The 17,545-nt window shown below is 49.5% G+C and overlaps 2 protein-coding genes across 3 annotated transcripts; one reads left to right on the top strand and one right to left on the bottom strand.

Moving 5' to 3' along the window:
- Window positions 1–14: 14 nt before the first annotated feature.
- On the top strand, window positions 15–2,899 carry LOC134301890 (transmembrane reductase CYB561D2). 2 transcript variants are annotated; one of them, XM_062986816.1, is made up of 3 exons: window positions 15–32; window positions 1,343–1,380; window positions 1,617–2,899. In XM_062986816.1, the coding sequence occupies exons 2-3, from the start codon at window positions 1,369–1,371 to the stop codon at window positions 2,118–2,120; spliced, it is 516 nt and encodes a 171-aa protein (XP_062842886.1). In that variant the 5' UTR covers window positions 15–32; window positions 1,343–1,368; the 3' UTR covers window positions 2,121–2,899. The 2 variants fall into 2 exon arrangements, with proteins under 2 accessions (XP_062842886.1, XP_062842885.1); XM_062986815.1 differs by lacking the exon at window positions 15–32 and adding an exon at window positions 39–259.
- Window positions 2,892–16,674, bottom strand: rad54l2 (RAD54 like 2). The gene is made up of 23 exons (XM_062986819.1): window positions 16,570–16,674; window positions 15,315–15,429; window positions 15,137–15,239; window positions 14,830–15,058; window positions 14,639–14,751; window positions 14,323–14,439; window positions 14,015–14,238; window positions 13,705–13,887; window positions 13,493–13,626; window positions 13,164–13,360; window positions 12,388–12,730; window positions 12,121–12,298; window positions 11,065–11,268; window positions 10,798–10,916; window positions 10,282–10,397; window positions 10,098–10,197; window positions 8,987–9,192; window positions 8,686–8,861; window positions 7,996–8,177; window positions 7,616–7,794; window positions 7,416–7,505; window positions 6,260–6,349; window positions 2,892–6,058 (listed from the first exon to the last, which is right to left on the bottom strand). The coding sequence occupies exons 2-23, from the start codon at window positions 15,375–15,377 to the stop codon at window positions 5,232–5,234; spliced, it is 4,173 nt and encodes a 1,390-aa protein (XP_062842889.1). The 5' UTR covers window positions 15,378–15,429; window positions 16,570–16,674; the 3' UTR covers window positions 2,892–5,231.
- Window positions 16,675–17,545: the final 871 nt, after the last annotated feature.

Raw genomic sequence — 17,545 nt, 5'->3', positions numbered from 1 at the left:
ACGCTGCCGCAGATGTAACAACTCGCGTCTCAGTGAGTTACTCTGATTAAGCGTCGAGTTTAAATGAATATCTTGTACAATACGGTTTAAAATTATACATTTAAATTTAAAGTGAAATAAATTAAAGTAATGAACATGTTGCAGTCAGAGTCAGAAGGAAAGATGTATAAATTAATGCGGACTGTGTTTGGTGTGTTTACACACTTCCTGTGTTTCGGATTTACTGTGTTTATAACGGTAATCTCTCAACCAGGATCCAGTGAGTTATTTATCAGCTATAAATCATTTATATTCTTATATTTGCATGATTTATGAGTTATTAATGTGATAAAAAGTAAGGATTAAAGAAGGATTTTAAAGAAACAGCAAAGATTCCCTTAAAAGTTACACAAGTTTTCCAGAAAACCATTAAAATCGTTAAAATCATGAGAACATGTTAGTAATTCTTTAAGATTATTATGATATAAATGTGTTTTTATTTATTTGGCAAACTGCATTTATTAGTGACCTTTAATCTAATCAAATAACTGTGCATCATGTAGAACTGTTCTGTTGTTTAACGTTAGTATTTGCAATAATAATTTCTTATATATTACATTTAATAATAATAATAATAGATTCTTTACATTCTTCACATTTTAATAAAAATTGTAACAAAAAAAAAACAGTGATATCTGGATGGACTCCACTAGACGTGAAGGTGTGGTGTGGTATCTGGCATTGAGATGTCAGCAGCAGATCCTTTAACTCCTGTAAGCTGGATCGGACTTGTTTGTCCACATGGATGGCAGGACTCGAGGTCTCCCAGCAGAACATTACCCAAAGCATCACACTGCCTCCGCCGGCTCTCCTTCTTCCCATAGTGCATCCATGAGCCTGTCGCCGGCTTACCACTGTTCTTTACTTTTACCACTTTTGATAGATAGTGACCACTGCAGATCGGGACACATGCCACAAGAGCTGCAGGTTTGGAGATGCTCTGACCCAGTCGTCTAACAAATTAATTTGGCCCTCGTCAAACTGGCTCAGATTCTCACGCTCGCCCATTTTTCCTGCTTCTAACATCAACTTTGAGGATAAAATGTTCACTCGCTGCCTAATATATCCCCCCACTAACAGGTGCCGTGATGAAGAGATAATCAGTGTTATTCACTTCACCTCTCAGTGCTCAGAATGTTATGCCTGCTCGGTGTATGTATGTATGTATACGTATATATTGGATAAAATCATCTGCTGGTCATAAATATCGAAGTAGATTTAATACGAGGTCAATAACCGGGTCCAGGTCAGACCATCACATTTCTCACACCAGTTTAATGATTTTGATTTTCTTCCTGGACAGGTTTGTTCTCGTGGCACCCGTTCCTGATGACCCTGGCGGTAAGTGCAAAATAAAATGATTATAAATATGAAATATTAAATATTTTGGCTTAAAGGAGGTTGGGACCAAAACTTAAAAGCCATTTTAGCCTCCTGTAGGTGGAGCCTGAAAAAACTAAAGAATAAAACAGCAGTTTTTCAGAGACTTTCTCCAGACGTCTCATCTGGGTCACGTCTTGTTCCTTGGTCTCAGCCCACTGTTCCTGATTCTCCGCTCTCTCTCTCTCTGCTCTCAGTTCTCGTTTCTGATGAGCGAGGCGATCCTGCTCTTCTCTCCACACTCCTCGCCCGTGTCTAAACTGAAGCACCAGACCAAATCCCGTCTCCACTGGGTCCTGCAGGCCTCCTGCGCCTGCTGCGCCGTCGTCGGCCTCGGCGCCATCTTCTACAACAAGCGGCTGAACGGCAAGCCGCACTTCTCCACCTGGCACGGCTCGATCGGCGTCGTGGCGGTGTTCGGCGTGGCCGTGCAGTCGGTGGGGGCGCTGCCTCTGCTCTACCACAAGCTGGCTAAAGGCTGGTCGCTGGCCAAACTCAAACGCTACCACGCCGCCTCCGGACTCGTGGTGTACCTCATGGGGAGTGCCAGTCTGCTTCTGGGCGCCTGTTCCGCCTGGTACACGGGGATCGTCGGCGGTTACGCGTGGTACCTCACGGCGCTGTGCCCGACGATCGCCGCTCTCGTGATCATGAGTCAGGTCACCGATGCCTACATGGCCAAGAAACGGCTGCAGTCTTAAAGAACGGCTGATAGCATGAGCATGCCAACGTTCACATTCCATAGCAGTATCATCAGGAAACAAGAGCGCAGTGCTTTCAATGCAAAACATTGCCATCTGAGGGCATCACAGACTCACTCACTTACATTGAGCGGCAATTTAAAGTCATTCCTCCACCTACAGATACGTTTTTGGGAGAACTGAGGATCAAACTCAGGACCATCAGTGCCACACCAACACTACATGCTGCATCACCATGCCACCCTGTTTTGTTTTTTATCTCATAATAAAGGGGTTAAATCTCAGGTTCAAGATGCACAAGGTAGAACTTCAGTACAATCCTATCACCACGTTATTCAATGTCAGCCATATAGCAGCTGAGTCTGCCATGTTTTTATTTGTTGATCAATTCCCCCAATCCAGTTGTGGTCAATTGGAACTCATCCCTCTCTTTGTCGTCGATGCCGCCACCCCCATTTCTGATCGAGAAGGGCGAAAGTGGCCTTCTGCGATCGCTTCTTTTCACCTGTGAGGGGCGGGGCCTCACGAAGCGCTGTGTCCGTGACCATCAGTGACCTTCAGTGTTTATTTCGCTGTATTGAGAAGGCAGCAAACAGGGGACCAGACTGTAACCCACCTACACACACTGAGGGCGTTCCGATGCAGGCCACTGGAGTTCCTTCACATCTAAGCTGTCACTATGCAGTGTCGGAAGCATGACGTTTATTTTACCTGTTGGTGTCCATATACTTTTGGCAGAAAAAAATAGAAAACAAATAATGAAACGAGAGGTTCAGTTACAGCAAGAAGGGCTGAATTTATTTTCTGTTAAAACAACATGAAATAAATACAACGTGGTTTTAATCTCCTGCTCAGAGTGTTAAATACACCGGCCGACGAGGCTCTAGATCACTACCGTGTGTGTGTGTGTGTGTGTGTGTGTGTGTGTGTCAGACACCGGTCTTTCTTGAACACACCAGAACAAAGACGCTCAAAATCCTGGAGCTGTAACAATTTCTGTCCAAACGAAGTTTGTTTTCTTACAAAAAAACAGACGAATGTAGAAAAATAAAGAGTCAGAAGTGAATCCGTTATAAATAAATACATTTGATCAAATCAGACATCAAAGGATAAAAAAAAAAAAAAAAAAAAAAAACGCTATCAGGACGTCAGAACAGCGTTAAGGTGGGCGTCGGCTTTTAAAACACCAGTGGGCGGAGTCTGAAAGAGGTGCCGCCAACCGTCCAAGCGGCACAGAGCTAACAGTCAGCTGACCGGCGGGGCGTGAGGGTCCGGGACGGTTGGTTTTTGTATCTGTTGGTCCTGGATTTTGTAAAGTTGCTTTGAGACAATGTCTATTGTAAAAAGCGCTATATAAATAAAGTTCCTCTGTCCTGCCTCGACATCACACAAGGTCCCGATCCGACCCGCCGACCCTCTGCTACGCTCCAAACATTACGCTTACCAACGTTACATGAAATGAAGCTAATTAGCGAGCTCTAGTCATACGTGGGTGCCAGGGGCAGCTTAGCATCACACAAGTTCCACAAGTCAGAGTTTGGTCTAGCGCGCTATCAGCCTCACACACACACACACACACACACACACTCGTCTGAGCAGATCTGAAACACCGACACCCGCTGAGAAACGGACCGCTACACGACTGGCGTAAGGCTAACGCTAAATGCTAAGGTTCCACCACAAGGCTCCGGAGGCTGAGTTACATTCGTGGTTTCCGTCGGGCACGTGCTGATAATCGACCCCGCATCAGCGCATTAGCTTAACGAGCGCGCGCGCGTGTTGTTTTAACGGGTCTGAACCACGGCGGGTACAACCGTTAGCTCATGAGACGCCGCTTTAACATCTGAAGTAAAGACACGTCCGTCCTAACGCTGACCATTAGATTCAAGTCAGCGCTCACTAACCGCCCTGAGGCTGAAGCACTGGTCATTTAGCACAGGAATCTGGCATGTTTGCGTTTGTGGAGCAAACATGAATTGACCTTTTTTTCTATTTTATTTCAGCATTTTTGTCCCAGTTTATCGTAGCCAATCTGTCTTCCGCTGCTGGTGGATCCCTGATTGCAGTCGAGGTGGGTACATTGCTGCCCGCACCTCCTCCGACCCATGTGCAGGCCTTAGCGGAACCCTTTTCAACCCATGCACTCTCTTGCACAGGCGCTTCTATCCGCCAATCACGGTCCTTTGAAGGACAGTGTTTGAAGACCCCACACACATAGTCCGGTCACCCCGCCCTAGCAGAGACGTGTCTGCTGCAGGCACTGCCGACTATGCTCGCTAGATGGCGCCCAGTCGACCGGTGGCATCTCGGCGCTGGTGTGCTTGTGGAATATCCCTAATTGACCTTTTCAGCGAGAACAACAGCCACAAGACTGCGACGTGTGTCTGTGTGTGGGAATTTGTGCCCCGTTCAGTCAAAAGATGACAGCTTTTGATGTTCCGGTTCATCCCAGAGCTGTTGAGTGAGGCTGAGCTCAGGGCTCTGTGCATGCTTCGGTCCTGGAACAGGAAAGGACCTTCCCTAAACTTCCTTTATATACTGATTTATTACCTGGTAGTAACTGCTGTGGCTGAAACACATGAGTTCAATACTGTTAATGTGTCTGTATATCGTATCACGATACAATAAGCGGCCGATTATCAGCACGTGCCTCATCGGTCCTATTAAAACAAAGTAAAGGTGTTTAATCCTGCGTGTGGATTTTATTTTGATAAAATGACACCGAGTTCACATCAGGATCACAGTTCATATACAAAACCAACAAAAAAGAACAATAATAATAATAAACGTAGTGACTACACAAATAAAAAACAACTGCATGTAAGTCACGAGTTTCTCCATCAGTCGGGGAGATGCTACCAGTTCTACAGTTTTATTTTATGTTTGTTTTAATCGAACCATCGTATTATCCGGGCGTGTCGGGGCCCTGGACGTGGCGCCAATCCATCACGGAGCCCCACATGGTCCGACAAAACAAACACAGCCAATCACAGCTGATGATAAACAGCTACACGTCTCTACTCGAATGTTTTCCTTTGTTATTTTGGATCCGGGCGTGGCGCCGCGGTCCTTGGTGCGTTCACAGACGATCCGGTCCGAACCGATCAGGGCTCACTTCCCGGTCACTTCGATGACGTCGTCATCCGAGCTGCTCCCTCCGTTTTCGGCGAGCGCGGGCCGACTCAGCGCCGCCCCCAGCAGGCTGGACGAGGACAGGAAGGAGGGGGCGGCGGCGGCGGAGCCGGACGAGGTGGACGACAGAGAGCCGGGGAACATCCGGGAGGAGTCCGGGAGCAGCGGCTGAGCGTAGGGCAACGGGAACCCGGGCAGCACGCCGGGGCTGAACAGGTACGGCGGGAGCGCGGAGGACGACAGCGACGGCGCAGAGGACGAGGACGCCATGGACGTCGTGTTCGTAGAGAAGGAGGAGGAGGAATGGGCGGAGCTCAATCCGTCAGGGTACACGTTATGCAAGTCAGGTAAAAAGTGACCCTGGTTGGTGCCGCCCATTGCGGGTGGAGCTGTGTGACCCAGGGCGCCCAGCAGGGCCGGGTGCAGCCTCATGGAGGGCGCGCCGAAGCCGGCGCTCATGGGGAAGCGTGCGTAGTTCGCGGCCGACGAGGCGCTCCGTTTGGACGCCCGGTTGTCCGCCACGAGTTTCCTCTTCAAGTTCTGGATGTCCAGGGCGGGGCCTGAGCAGACGACGTCCGGGTCGGGGGCGTGGCTAGGCCGAGCGGGGCGGTCTTGCGTGTCCAGCAGGGTGACGTGGTTGGACGGGGTGACCGGGGCGACGGGGTTAGGAGTGTAGTGGCGGAGAGGCATCAGGTCCGGACTGTCGGAGGGTGAGGCGTGGCGGGCGGCGCTCGGGGAATAGCGCTTGGGCTCGGGGGGCGACGCCCACCCGTTACTCACCGAACGATGCAGAGAACCGCCCACATCTGAGAGATAAAACGAGGAAGAGGACGACGAAACGTGAGAAAGTATCTACACTGGAGTTCTGTCTGTCTCACAGTCGCTCAGGATTCGTCTCCCAGGACGCCGAGCATGAAACAGACACTGTGATGTAATCAGCCCCCCAAACCCCCCAAACCTGCTCTAATGGTAAAGAATGACCCCGTCTGAGCGGGTGGATTTCGTACCTCTGGGTGCAGCAGCAGCTCCGTCGCTGGTTCTCGGCTTGCCGGAGCGGATGGCGAAGATCCGCCCGTCGTTGGTCCTAATGTACGTACCTAAACACACACACACACAGCCCATAATAACCAGCATTAGTAACAGTACAAAACCAGTCAGATTCAAGATCGTGGACGAACGGCCAAAATAACGGAAACCTGCGATAATGATAATAGTAACATACACGTCTAATATTTGAATCCTTGCGTTTGAGCCAACACGTGAATTAAATCAGCTGTATAAAGGGAATTATATGCTTCCGGCTTAGAGGCAACAGTTTAGGGAAGGTCCTTCCCTGTTTCAGCATAAAGAAAAGCTTAACAGCTTAACGGCCCCACTTAACAGCTCTGGGATGAACCGGAACACCGATGCCATACAAAAGCTGTAAACCTTTAACCGAACAGGGCACAAATTCCCACACACGGACACACTGCAAAGTCTTCTCAGAAGAGTATATATATCATCATAGCGTATAATCCATATGTAGAGAATCTAAGGAAAGCCGATTCACACCAGATGACTTTTCTCAGTGCTCAAGGGTCCAAGCTTTGTGTCCTTTATACCAAGTTCTGCCTCTGTGCTGCGAGTTTCTGAACAATCCTGCTGTATTTTGTTAGGACTGGGTCATAGACGTGCTCATTCAGTTTTTTGGGGTGTTTTGAATCAGGGCGAGACTCAACCTGCGACCACGATTGCTTTTTTTTTTGTCCAGGGTTGACATTTAGGCAGTTGTAGCCTAGCGGTTAAGGTACTGGACTAGTAATCAATAGGTTGCTGGTTCAAGCCCCACCAATGCCAGGTTGCTTCTGTTGGGCCCTTGAGCAAGGCCCTTAACCCTCAGTTGCTCAGACTGTATACTGTAACACTAACGTAAGCCGCTTTGGATAAAGGCGTCTGTAAATGCCGAAAATGTAAATGTAAACTTACTGCCACGTTTTTAGTAACTTGTACAATTTGAGCACCTATTTCGCATACAGGAACTCTGTTAGTTGCTTCGGTATTAAAGTGCTAATCATCAGAGCTCTTTTCATAGCCGAAAACGGACCGACAATCCAGTCACTCCTGTTTAACAAGGTTTCCGTTATTTTGTCCACCGCCTGTAGTACGCAGGACGAGCGAGTTTACCTTTCGATCCTTTGATGACGTGGATGCTCTCGCCCGCGCTGATCCTCGCCTGGACGTCCGTCGAGCTGTTCGTACTGGGGATCACGATATCTGCAACATCAGACAAACAGACGTTGTGAAATGGACACAAATGCCCACAGACACACTCCAACATCGTGTAAGGCTGTCAGAGCTGCTGATGTGTGTGTGTGTGTGTGTACCAGTGGTAGTGACGATGCGCTGAACGACGACTCCGGCTTTCTGCAGGTAGTTGACGGGGAAGGTGGAGCTGGAGCCGGGGTTCCCCACGCCGGCCTGCCGAGGCATCATGGGAATGGGAGTGGACTGGACCGGATGCACGCTGGCGATCGGCTTCTCGTCCAACCGCGACCCCGGCCGCCTGACAACGAAGAACGATCGTTATAAAGACGTGTGTATACTGGGGGCAGCTCGGGTCAAGATTAAGTACCGGAAGGTCGTTGGTTTGAGCCCCACCATTAGTAAATTGTTACTGTTGGACCCTCAATTGCATCAGATAAAAGTGAGGACTGCAATATTCAGGGCCCACTGTGTGTGTGTGTGTGTGTGTGTTAGTACTGACCAGTTCCTGAGGTTGGCGAGGCTCTGCTCGCTGACTGGGTAATAGTGTGCGTACGAGGGCCGCTGATAGGGCACCGACGCCCTCTTCTCATCCTCGTAACTCTTCTTAGCAGCTTTCTTCTCCGCTTTGGTGAGCTTCAGGTCCTTGCGGTCCAACAGAAGGGACTCGTGATGGAACGGTTGCTGATCAAAATGGAAAAAAATGCGATTCAGTGGCGTTTACGTACTAGGACAGCAGCAAACAAACAAAAATAAACAAAACGTTGATTTCCGGGAGCTGTTCTGCAGTCTAAAGCCTTAGGAAGCGGCGTGATGCTACGTGGCGGCTTTAGAAGGCAACGTAGGGTCGGACTTTGGACTGCTGGCGTCACTAATGGACTCCCAGCGGCCTTTTCAATATCTGGGTATCCAGGACAGGCAACAATAAAGAGCACTGCTTGTGCTGGCTGGGTTCTGAGCAAAAGACAGTGCAAAGTACGAGAGGATTCAGACAGCTGCCATGTACTAGAGGCAAAAATTGTGACTTCTCTGTGCCCATATGATGAGGACTAGTTTAATAGCAACCATTAAAAAGTGCATGGAACAGTGGTCAAACCTTTAGGAACAAACTAGCCCTATTTATGTGGTATTTCTCCTAAAGAGGAAAGACAGGCCTCCACCCAAACTTATGACCCACGTCCACGCCCGTTACCTTGGTGATGAGATGAGGGTAGCGCAGACAGGCCTGCTTGATGACCGCCTCCATGTCGTCGCTGACCAGCAGCTCCGATTGGTCAGGATCCGGCTCCTCCTCCACAAAGTGCAGCAGAGACTCCACCTCCTTCTTGGTGAAGTTGAGGACCGGGTTCAGGTCGTCCACCACGCGGTCTGGTGAGAACATCAGAACCAGAGGATCAGACGCACCGAATCGGCGAGACATCACACACACACACACACACACACACACACACACACACACACACACACACACACACACACACACACACACTCACCGGACATGCCCTGCTTAGAGACCTGGCGGTCGTAGATCTTCTTCTCCAGGGTAAAGTCACACACCAGCCTGTAGACGTGGCAGGGTTTGTGCTGACCGTAGCGGTACACCCGACACACGGCCTGGGCGTCGTGACACGGGTTCCACGAGGCGTCCAGGACCACCACCCGGTTCGCCCCGATCAGGTTCACGCCTAAACACCCCGCTCTGAAACACACACACACACACACACACACACACACACACACACACACACGGGGGAGAGTTAATCCTCCGCCCATGTCTGTTCTACACAAATCACTTCAGTTTTAGTACTCGAGGTGAGTGTGTGTGTGTGTGTGTGTGTGTGTGTGTGTGTGTGTGTTACCGGGTGGAAAGCAGGAAGACCCAGGTGGAGGTGTGTGTGTGTGTGTGTGTGTTACCGGGTGGACAGCAAGAAGACCCAGGTGGAGGTGTGTGTGTGTGTGTGTGTGTGTGTTACCGGGTGGAAAGCAGGAAGACCCAGGTGGAGGTGTGTGAGTGTGTGTGTGTGTGTGTGTGTGTGTTACCGGGTGGACAGCAGGAAGACCCAGGTGGAGGTGTGTGTGTGTGTGTGTGTGTGTGTGTGTGTGTGTGTGTGTGTGTGTGTTACCGGGTGGACAGCAGGAAGACCCAGGTGGAGGTGTGTGTGTGTGTGTGTGTGTGTGTGTGTGTGTTACCGGGTGGACAGCAGGAAGACCCAGGTGGAGGTGTGTGTGTGTGTGTGTGTGTGTGTGTGTGTGTGTGTTACCGGGTGGACAGCAGGAAGACCCAGGTGGAGGTGTGTGTGTGTGTGTGTGTGTGTGTGTGTTACCGGGTGGACAGCAGGAAGACCTAGGTGGAGGTGTGTGTGTGTGTGTGTGTGTGTGTGTGTGTGTGTGTTACCGGGTGGACAGCAGGAAGACCCAGGTGGAGGTGTGTGTGTGTGTGTGTGTGTGTGTGTGTGTGTGTGTGTGTGTGTTACCGGGTGGACAGCAGGAAGACCCAGGTGGAGGTGTGTGTGTGTGTGTGTGTGTGTGTGTGTGTGTGTTACCGGGTGGACAGCAGGAAGACCCAGGTGGAGGTGTGTGTGTGTGTGTGTGTGTGTGTGTTACCGGGTGGACAGCAGGAAGACCCAGGTGGAGGTGTTTGCTGGGTCGTTGAACTGGTTGATGAGTCTCTCTCTCTCCGTGGCGGACGTGCTGCCGTCCAATCCTACAGCACCAAAACACGAGTAAACCAATCAGAACCCCCCAAACCACCTCCTGTCCCGCCCACACACACAGAACCAACACTCACTGTAGTAGTTCACACTGCGGACCCAGTTCTGCGACTGGTTCTGGTTCTCCAGTTTGATGGGCATGGGTCTGACGGTCAGAAAGGCTTCAATCACTGACAGTGTGGACAGACTCTGACTGAAAACACACACACACACAAGTAAATATAGGAACTCGTATGCTTGCATGGCACGCAGTCATGTGACCCGGCCTTATACGCAACGCATTGTTTACATTAATGAAATCTATAATCTAAGCATTTGAGGCTTAAGGGTTTTGCTCAAGGGCCTAACAGTGGCACCCCAGGAGTGGTGGGTGGGTCTCGAACCAGCGCCCTTCCGGTTATTAGTCCAGCAACTTAAACACTAAGCCACCGCTGCCCCATTTAAAGCCAATCTAGAGAAGATGTGGATGAAGTTCATCAATCATTCAGACTAGAAGAACCGTCAGGAGACTCAAAGGTTCCATTATTTCACTGATGGATACTCTGGTAATAATCACACCTCAGCTGACCCTGATTCTAAGAAGCCGGCGTTACCTGAAGACCAAGATTTTGTTTCCTCGTCTGACGCTCTCGTCAATCAGGTGGAAGAGCAGGACCATCTTGGCCGAGTTCTCCAGAACGCCCGCCTGGTAGCTGCTCATGATTTCCTTCGCCTACACACACACACACACACACACACACACACACACACACACACACACACACACACACACACACACACACACACACACACAGTTTCAATCCACGACAGACTCAAGCACCACGAGATGAAAGCAGAGAGAGAACGCGGTCCGCTCGTACCCATTCGTAGGTGATGACCTGATTGGTCCGCTCCTGCAGAGGTGCGAGCGTCAGCTTGGTGCCCGTCTGGTCGGAGGACTTGCCCTTCAACCCCGGGCAGCGGGCTGCTCCGGGGCCGTTCAGGTCGTCCAGGTCCAGGTCCTGCTCGTTGGCCAGGTTCTCCTTCTGCAGCGCTTCGTACAGGACGTCCGGATGGTTCCATATCTGAGCCAAACACAAAGTTCTACTCACATCCACCTTAAAATTCAGTTCCTTAGCTCACGTTTAGCCATGTGATGTCCTACCAGTCTAGAAGAGCTTTTTTTGGACTGACCACACACCCCCATGCCACCCGTCTCATCATGCCAACGTGGACATAAGCATACAAATATTTAACGGTTCTGTTAGCGGACCCTAAAGTGTAGTCTAGACCTTTTTTTTTTTTAATGGGTCACAAAGAATAATAATAATAGTTAAATAAATGTTTACATTACCGCGCCCTTGTGGAGGCTTTACGTTACATCTTGTATACCACAGTGGGACCAGATTGTGCAGAGCATAAATAGTAAGATTGATCTACCTTCGCGGTCTAATCAAACCCCGCTCTGTACCACGCAACCTCTGAGCCACTAGTCTCGCTCCACTTGAGCCTCCACCCAGGACTAAAGGAAGATGAGCATCAAGGCTGTTCTCTGTTCTAGCACCCGAATGAACTTCCTCTGTCTGTCCGAACATCTGAGTCTCTTGCTGTCTTTAAAAAACGATTAAAAACCTTCATCACCTTTTTACTAAGCACTTAGGCTGACTTGTACTTATTTACTAACATCTTTCTTTCCATTTCCAAAAAAAACCAAAACACACTTTGGTTCTAACAGGTTTCAGCAGGTTTGTGTTCTTCGACTGCTGTTTACTAAAACTTGAGAAATGAAATGTTCACTATGGAAGCTCTTCTGTAAGTCGCTCTAGATAAGAGCGTCTGCTAAATGCAGAAAATGTAAATGTAAGATGCATTATTTTTGTTGCCTGGATCATGTGAAAAATCATGGACAAAATGTGGGTCTAGACTCCAGTAGTTACCTTGCAGCACACACAGAAAGCCTTGAGAGGATTGAGCCCGAGCCAGCCGCTGTTCCCCGCTTCACGGAACCGGTTCATGAACTCCTTGTAGAGCGCCCTCTGTACGGGCGAGAGGCGCACCAGGATGACGTGCTCCTCTTTAGAGGGGAGGTGCGTGCTCAGGACGTCGTGACCGCGCCTTAAAAACAGAGACAACAAATAAATCAGGGGGCGTGTTCCTAATAATGACACCAGTATGTCAAAACGCACTCTCGCGGTCGCGCTCACCTCTGGACGAAGCCCTCCAGCAGGCTGTGCAGGACGTGGCTGCGGTACCTCATGAGCCGGACGTCCTGCGGCGTGCTGTCCACGCACTGGCCGTTCAGGATGGGCCGCTCGAACATGTTGCTGAACTCCTGCCGCGTGCCCAGGAAGTCGGGCCGCACGAAGTCCACCATGCACCAGTACTCGATCAGGTTGTTCTGCAGGGGGTAGCCGGTCAGGACCACGCGCCGGCGCGAGCGGATGTTCTTCAGCGCCTGCGACGTGCTGCCGTGGCAGTTCTTGATGCGGTGGCCCTCGTCGCAGATCACCACGTCCGGGCCGGGCCGCGAAATCGCCTTCTCGATGTCTGAGGACAGAGAACCATGGAAACGGTTTATTCCAACGAGCCGGGCGTGTACCAACCGCCGATCTGCCCTTCGATCGCAACCGATTTGGCTTTGCACGTTGGCGACCTCTTCGGGGAGGGCAGCACGTCGTATCTACCCATCTATGTAATACAAAAGATTTGGCATGGCCGGAGGGTCAAGTATGTCCATCCGTATTCTTCCTCCACTCATGCAGGGACATTAACCGGACAGCAGGGGTCGTTACTGCAGAGAGAGTCACGCACCGAGAGTCACGCACCGATCCCTGTTATTCCCCATCTCTGTGCAGTGCCTCGATCAGCCAGCAGAGGTCGTAACTGCAGCAATGATCACCTCACCCCCTCGGACCAGCCAATCATCTCCCGTGTATGTGCCCGCCAATTCTGACTGGCCGACGGGAGACCGCGTCTTTACCTTCCATGAGCTCCTGCTGCCGGTCCTCCTCGTCCAGGTCGATGATGATGGGCCCGGCCGGCTTCTTGGACTTCCTCTTGCGACTCGACACGAAGCTCTTCTTGAGCGAGAGCAGGCGGTACATCTCGTATCCCATCAGCAGGACGCCGCCGTCGCGGTTCCACTCCTGCACGACCTTCGCCCGGGCCACCGTCGTCCTGCACGGAGGGACAGAACCACAAAATGAACCTGTACTGGTAGCGTAAAGCCTCCACAAGAGGGCGCACATCTTGTCAACCACAGTGTTTCGTATTGATCGTTACAGAACTGGTAAAGCTGGGTGGAATTACTTGTGCTCGTCGTTGAGGATGTGAACTCTGAAGGTCCGGGGGGCGACCACGGCCGGATCGTTATCGGGAGGAAGGGACTCGGCGGCGGGTAACCACAGGTTAAACTCGGCTAACCAGTTCTGCAGCGTGTTCACCTGGCAGACAGAGACCTTATTAAAAACCACACACCATATTTCCCGTCGTATAATGAGCGCGTTTATGAGCAGCGGTACCGGCACGATGGAGAGGACGGTCCGGGCGCCCGTGTGCCGCAGCAGGACGTCGATGAAGGAGATGACCTGCAGGGTTTTGCCCAGGCCCATACTGTGCGCCAGGACGCACCCAAACCCGCTGCTGGTTTTGTAGCGCTCCAGAGACTCCACCAGATTGTCGTAGAGGAAACGGATCCCGCCGATCTGGAACACGTGAGATCATGAATACACGGTTGACTATATACACACATATATTCGAAGGTTAAGGGTTTGAGTCCAAACCTCCTGGTCTGGTCTGGTCTGGTCACATGATGTACCCAGGCTGACGTACCTGGTGGGATTTGACGGCCCGGGCGAGCTGCGGGCCGAGAAACAGGTCCTCCTCCTCCGCCGGGTGGTTGATGTTGACCAGGACTCGTCCCAGAGCGTCCGGCTGGTTCAGGACGTCGTTGATGTGCGAGCCGCTGCTCTCCTCGGTCCCGGGCGAGCACGAGCGCTCGTCGTCTTCGGTCATGTGGAAGGAACCTTCATCACCCGAGCTCAGCTCGATCACGTCTGAGGATGAATGCGTTTCATCAGCCTGCTGCTGGTGTGTACCAGTGTGTGTGTGTGTGTGTGTGTAACTGTGTGTGTGTTTACCATCTCTTGGTTCTGGTTTGGGAAGGGTTACAGGTTCTCTAGACTCTCCTTCATCTCCACTGCTGTCCAGACAGATGATCTCTCCCTTCTCTATGGCCACCAGGGGCGGCATGTCCACTGAGAGCGGAACAGAATAACCAAATAGTCATGACTGATGGACTTCAAAGACTCACCTGTATTTGACTTAGTTTTGCACCTGTATTTGAATCTCTTTTGATTTTGTTTCACACCTTATTTGAATGGGTGGCGTTTAGGCGTCTAAATACTTTTGGCTCTATGCTGATAAGTGTGTGTGTGTGTGTGTGTGTGTAGGTACCGATGGGTAGGGAGTACTCCTTCCTCTGCTGCTCCAGGCGTTTGCGTCTCTCCAGCTCCTCCTGCTGCGCCGCTTTGGTTCCCGGCTCCAGCTGATGCTCCTCCAGCAGCTTCCTGCCAACAACACACCACAACACTCAGCCTGAGAGACACCAAACACTCGCGCCCGCCCGCCCGTCACATGTACCGCACCTGATGTTCCTCCTCAGGTGAGCGGGTTTGGCCAGCGTGCAACTTTTCTTCTTTACTTTCTTCTTCTGGGACGAATCCCCGGCCGCGCCGGCTCCCCGGGACCCCTGAGGGCTGGAGGGTCTGGACGAGGACCTGGACGAGGACCCGGAGGAGGGTCTGGAGGAGCCGCTGGAGCGGGAGGAAGGGCCAGGGCTCGACCGAGTCCCCTTCTCCTCCGCCTCCGGTCGGTCTGTGAAAAGACAATTTATTAGGTACACTGTCTGTTAAAGTTAAAGCTTCTACAGGAACACTACGCCAGAATGCTCACCTGCTTCATCGTCGCCATCATCATCATAATCATCATCGTCGTCGTCTTCATCATCATCAGCATCGTTCTCTCCGTCGGTTTCTCCTGCCATCTCTTCCACCTCCTCTCCCACCTCCTCCTCCTCCTCCTCTCCCACCTCCTCCTCCTCCTCCTCTCCCACCTCCTCTCCCACCTCCACCTCCTCCTCCTCACCGTTCAGACTGGGCTCCAGGTCACTCTCTGAGATCGCCTCCTCTGACATGGCGTCTCCTGGATCTCCAACAGCACTACCTACACATCCTCACACGGTCCACCTTAAAACACAACGACGTAAACGGTGTGAACTTGGTAATACGTTACGCAGCCCACCACTGATTCTGGGTTCGAATCTCAGCTGTGCTGTCTGGAATGGCGCTTGATAATGGAGTTTTAATAAAGTAAATAAAAAAGAATAGTAAAGAACAACGTGCAGCGGCGGCGGCGGCGAGGGGAGGAGGTCAGAACTCTTATACAAGACTGTATTTATTATTTATCAACCTAAACGAGTCATCAATGATTAAGGGGCGATGCTGTAACACAGAGTGCAGCTACACAACACACACACACACACACACACACACCCAGACATACACATACATACACACACACACACACACACAGAGAGATACAGACACGCATGCGTACATACACACACATACATAGAGAGATACACAGTTACACATACAGATACACACACACACACACACACACACACACACACACACACACACACACACACACACACCTTCGTGTTTAACAGACCACTTTAAGATGAAGGTTTGGTTTGGATTACAGATCATCTCCCTTACAGGTGTATGTAAACTTCTGAGCTCTGATATCTCATATTCCACCCAGCAGCATCCTCATTATCACTGCTAACACCATGTAAACAAAAAAGCTGCTCCTAATCCATAACAAACCCCCGGTGTGTGGAGAAACATCAGTGCTATTCGGATTACCGCAGTGTTTATATTCATCACTGCAACACTGCATCCATGATATATATAACCCAGGGTCCATCCCAAATACACCTCATGCAGTGCAGTAGTGCACTATGTAGGGTCTCATTACAGAGGGTTGCTAGTGCGCCTCTGTAGTGTCCGTGGCTTGATTTGGGATACGGCCGGCAGCTCTCCGGCCTAAACACGGACTGAAACGCTATTGTCTGCACACAGAAACAGTAACGTGAATAAACGACATAAGATCACTGAATTGTCCGTGTTTTCAAGTTTATTTAAATAAGCGATTATATAAATACAATAAAGAATAACGTTTATTTACCCACACAGACAGAAACACAATCGCTTATAGCTTTAGCACCAATGCTAACCACTCTGAAGAATGAAACTGTTCATTTTCACCCCAAATAAAACGTTTCTTTAACAAATGGACTCGATTTTAACGCGAATTCTTACCTTTACACCCCAGAGTTAAAAACCGGCCGCGTTAATATAGAAATTTCATCAAAAATATATTTTAATTCACAACAGAATTTTTTTATTTTTCCTATAATACACTTTCCATAAGCGTCACTCAGAAACATTCCGGAATGAAACATGAGCTTCTGATTTAACGTTCCGCCTTTCAAACGTTCAGCCAAAATAAAACTAAATACTAATAATGAGCATAAAATAATAAATATTTCATTTAATCATTATCATCATTAAAACATTATTATTACTATTATTATTACTAAGATAAGATAACATTGCGAATTTCTTCCAGTGGGATAATAAAAGGCTTATCTTATCTAATTGCTATTATTATAAATATTACATTTACATTTACAGGCAGTTTGCAGATGGTGAGTAAATAAGAAAATAAGTGGGTGAATTAACTGGTGACTTATCCAGGTGTATTCTTGCTTTGTTTAGTATTTTATTTATCTTATCTTGTCTTATTATATTTGATCTTTTTTATCTCTATGTGTCTCCAACCCCACTTTGACCCTGGCCAGAGGGAAGCGATTAATAAAATTGAAAGAATTTTATTGCTGATATTAAGAAATAAAATTATTAAAATGTCCTGGGACAGAAAATAACCTAGTAGAGTCAAGGCTGCATTTGTTCATGTGTTTGTAGAGAGTTTTTTTATATAATGTACTGAACTGATCTGTGATGAACATGAACAGATCCAAAAAACCATGGACAGGAACCTCCGTTCCTTTTTAAGCAGCCCTGAGGATATCTGGATAAACTGAATTAGAAATAAACACCCAGAAACTGAAATTACCCCCAAAAAATATAAAAATTGAAAAATAAAAGGCATAATGAAAATGATAAGGGTTTATGTTTGAGTTTAGTCTGGGGTAGAATGAACCCTGATGGTGAGTTTCTGGACATTATGATTCCATCACATCCAGCAGCTCAGGAGGGACCCACAGGTTCAACA

Source organism: Trichomycterus rosablanca, chromosome 24 (genome assembly GCF_030014385.1).
Source record: "Trichomycterus rosablanca isolate fTriRos1 chromosome 24, fTriRos1.hap1, whole genome shotgun sequence".
NCBI classification, from domain to species: domain Eukaryota; kingdom Metazoa; phylum Chordata; class Actinopteri; order Siluriformes; family Trichomycteridae; genus Trichomycterus; species Trichomycterus rosablanca.
Note: the sequence above shows the minus strand (reverse complement) of the source record. Positions and strands in the feature narration are given on the sequence as shown.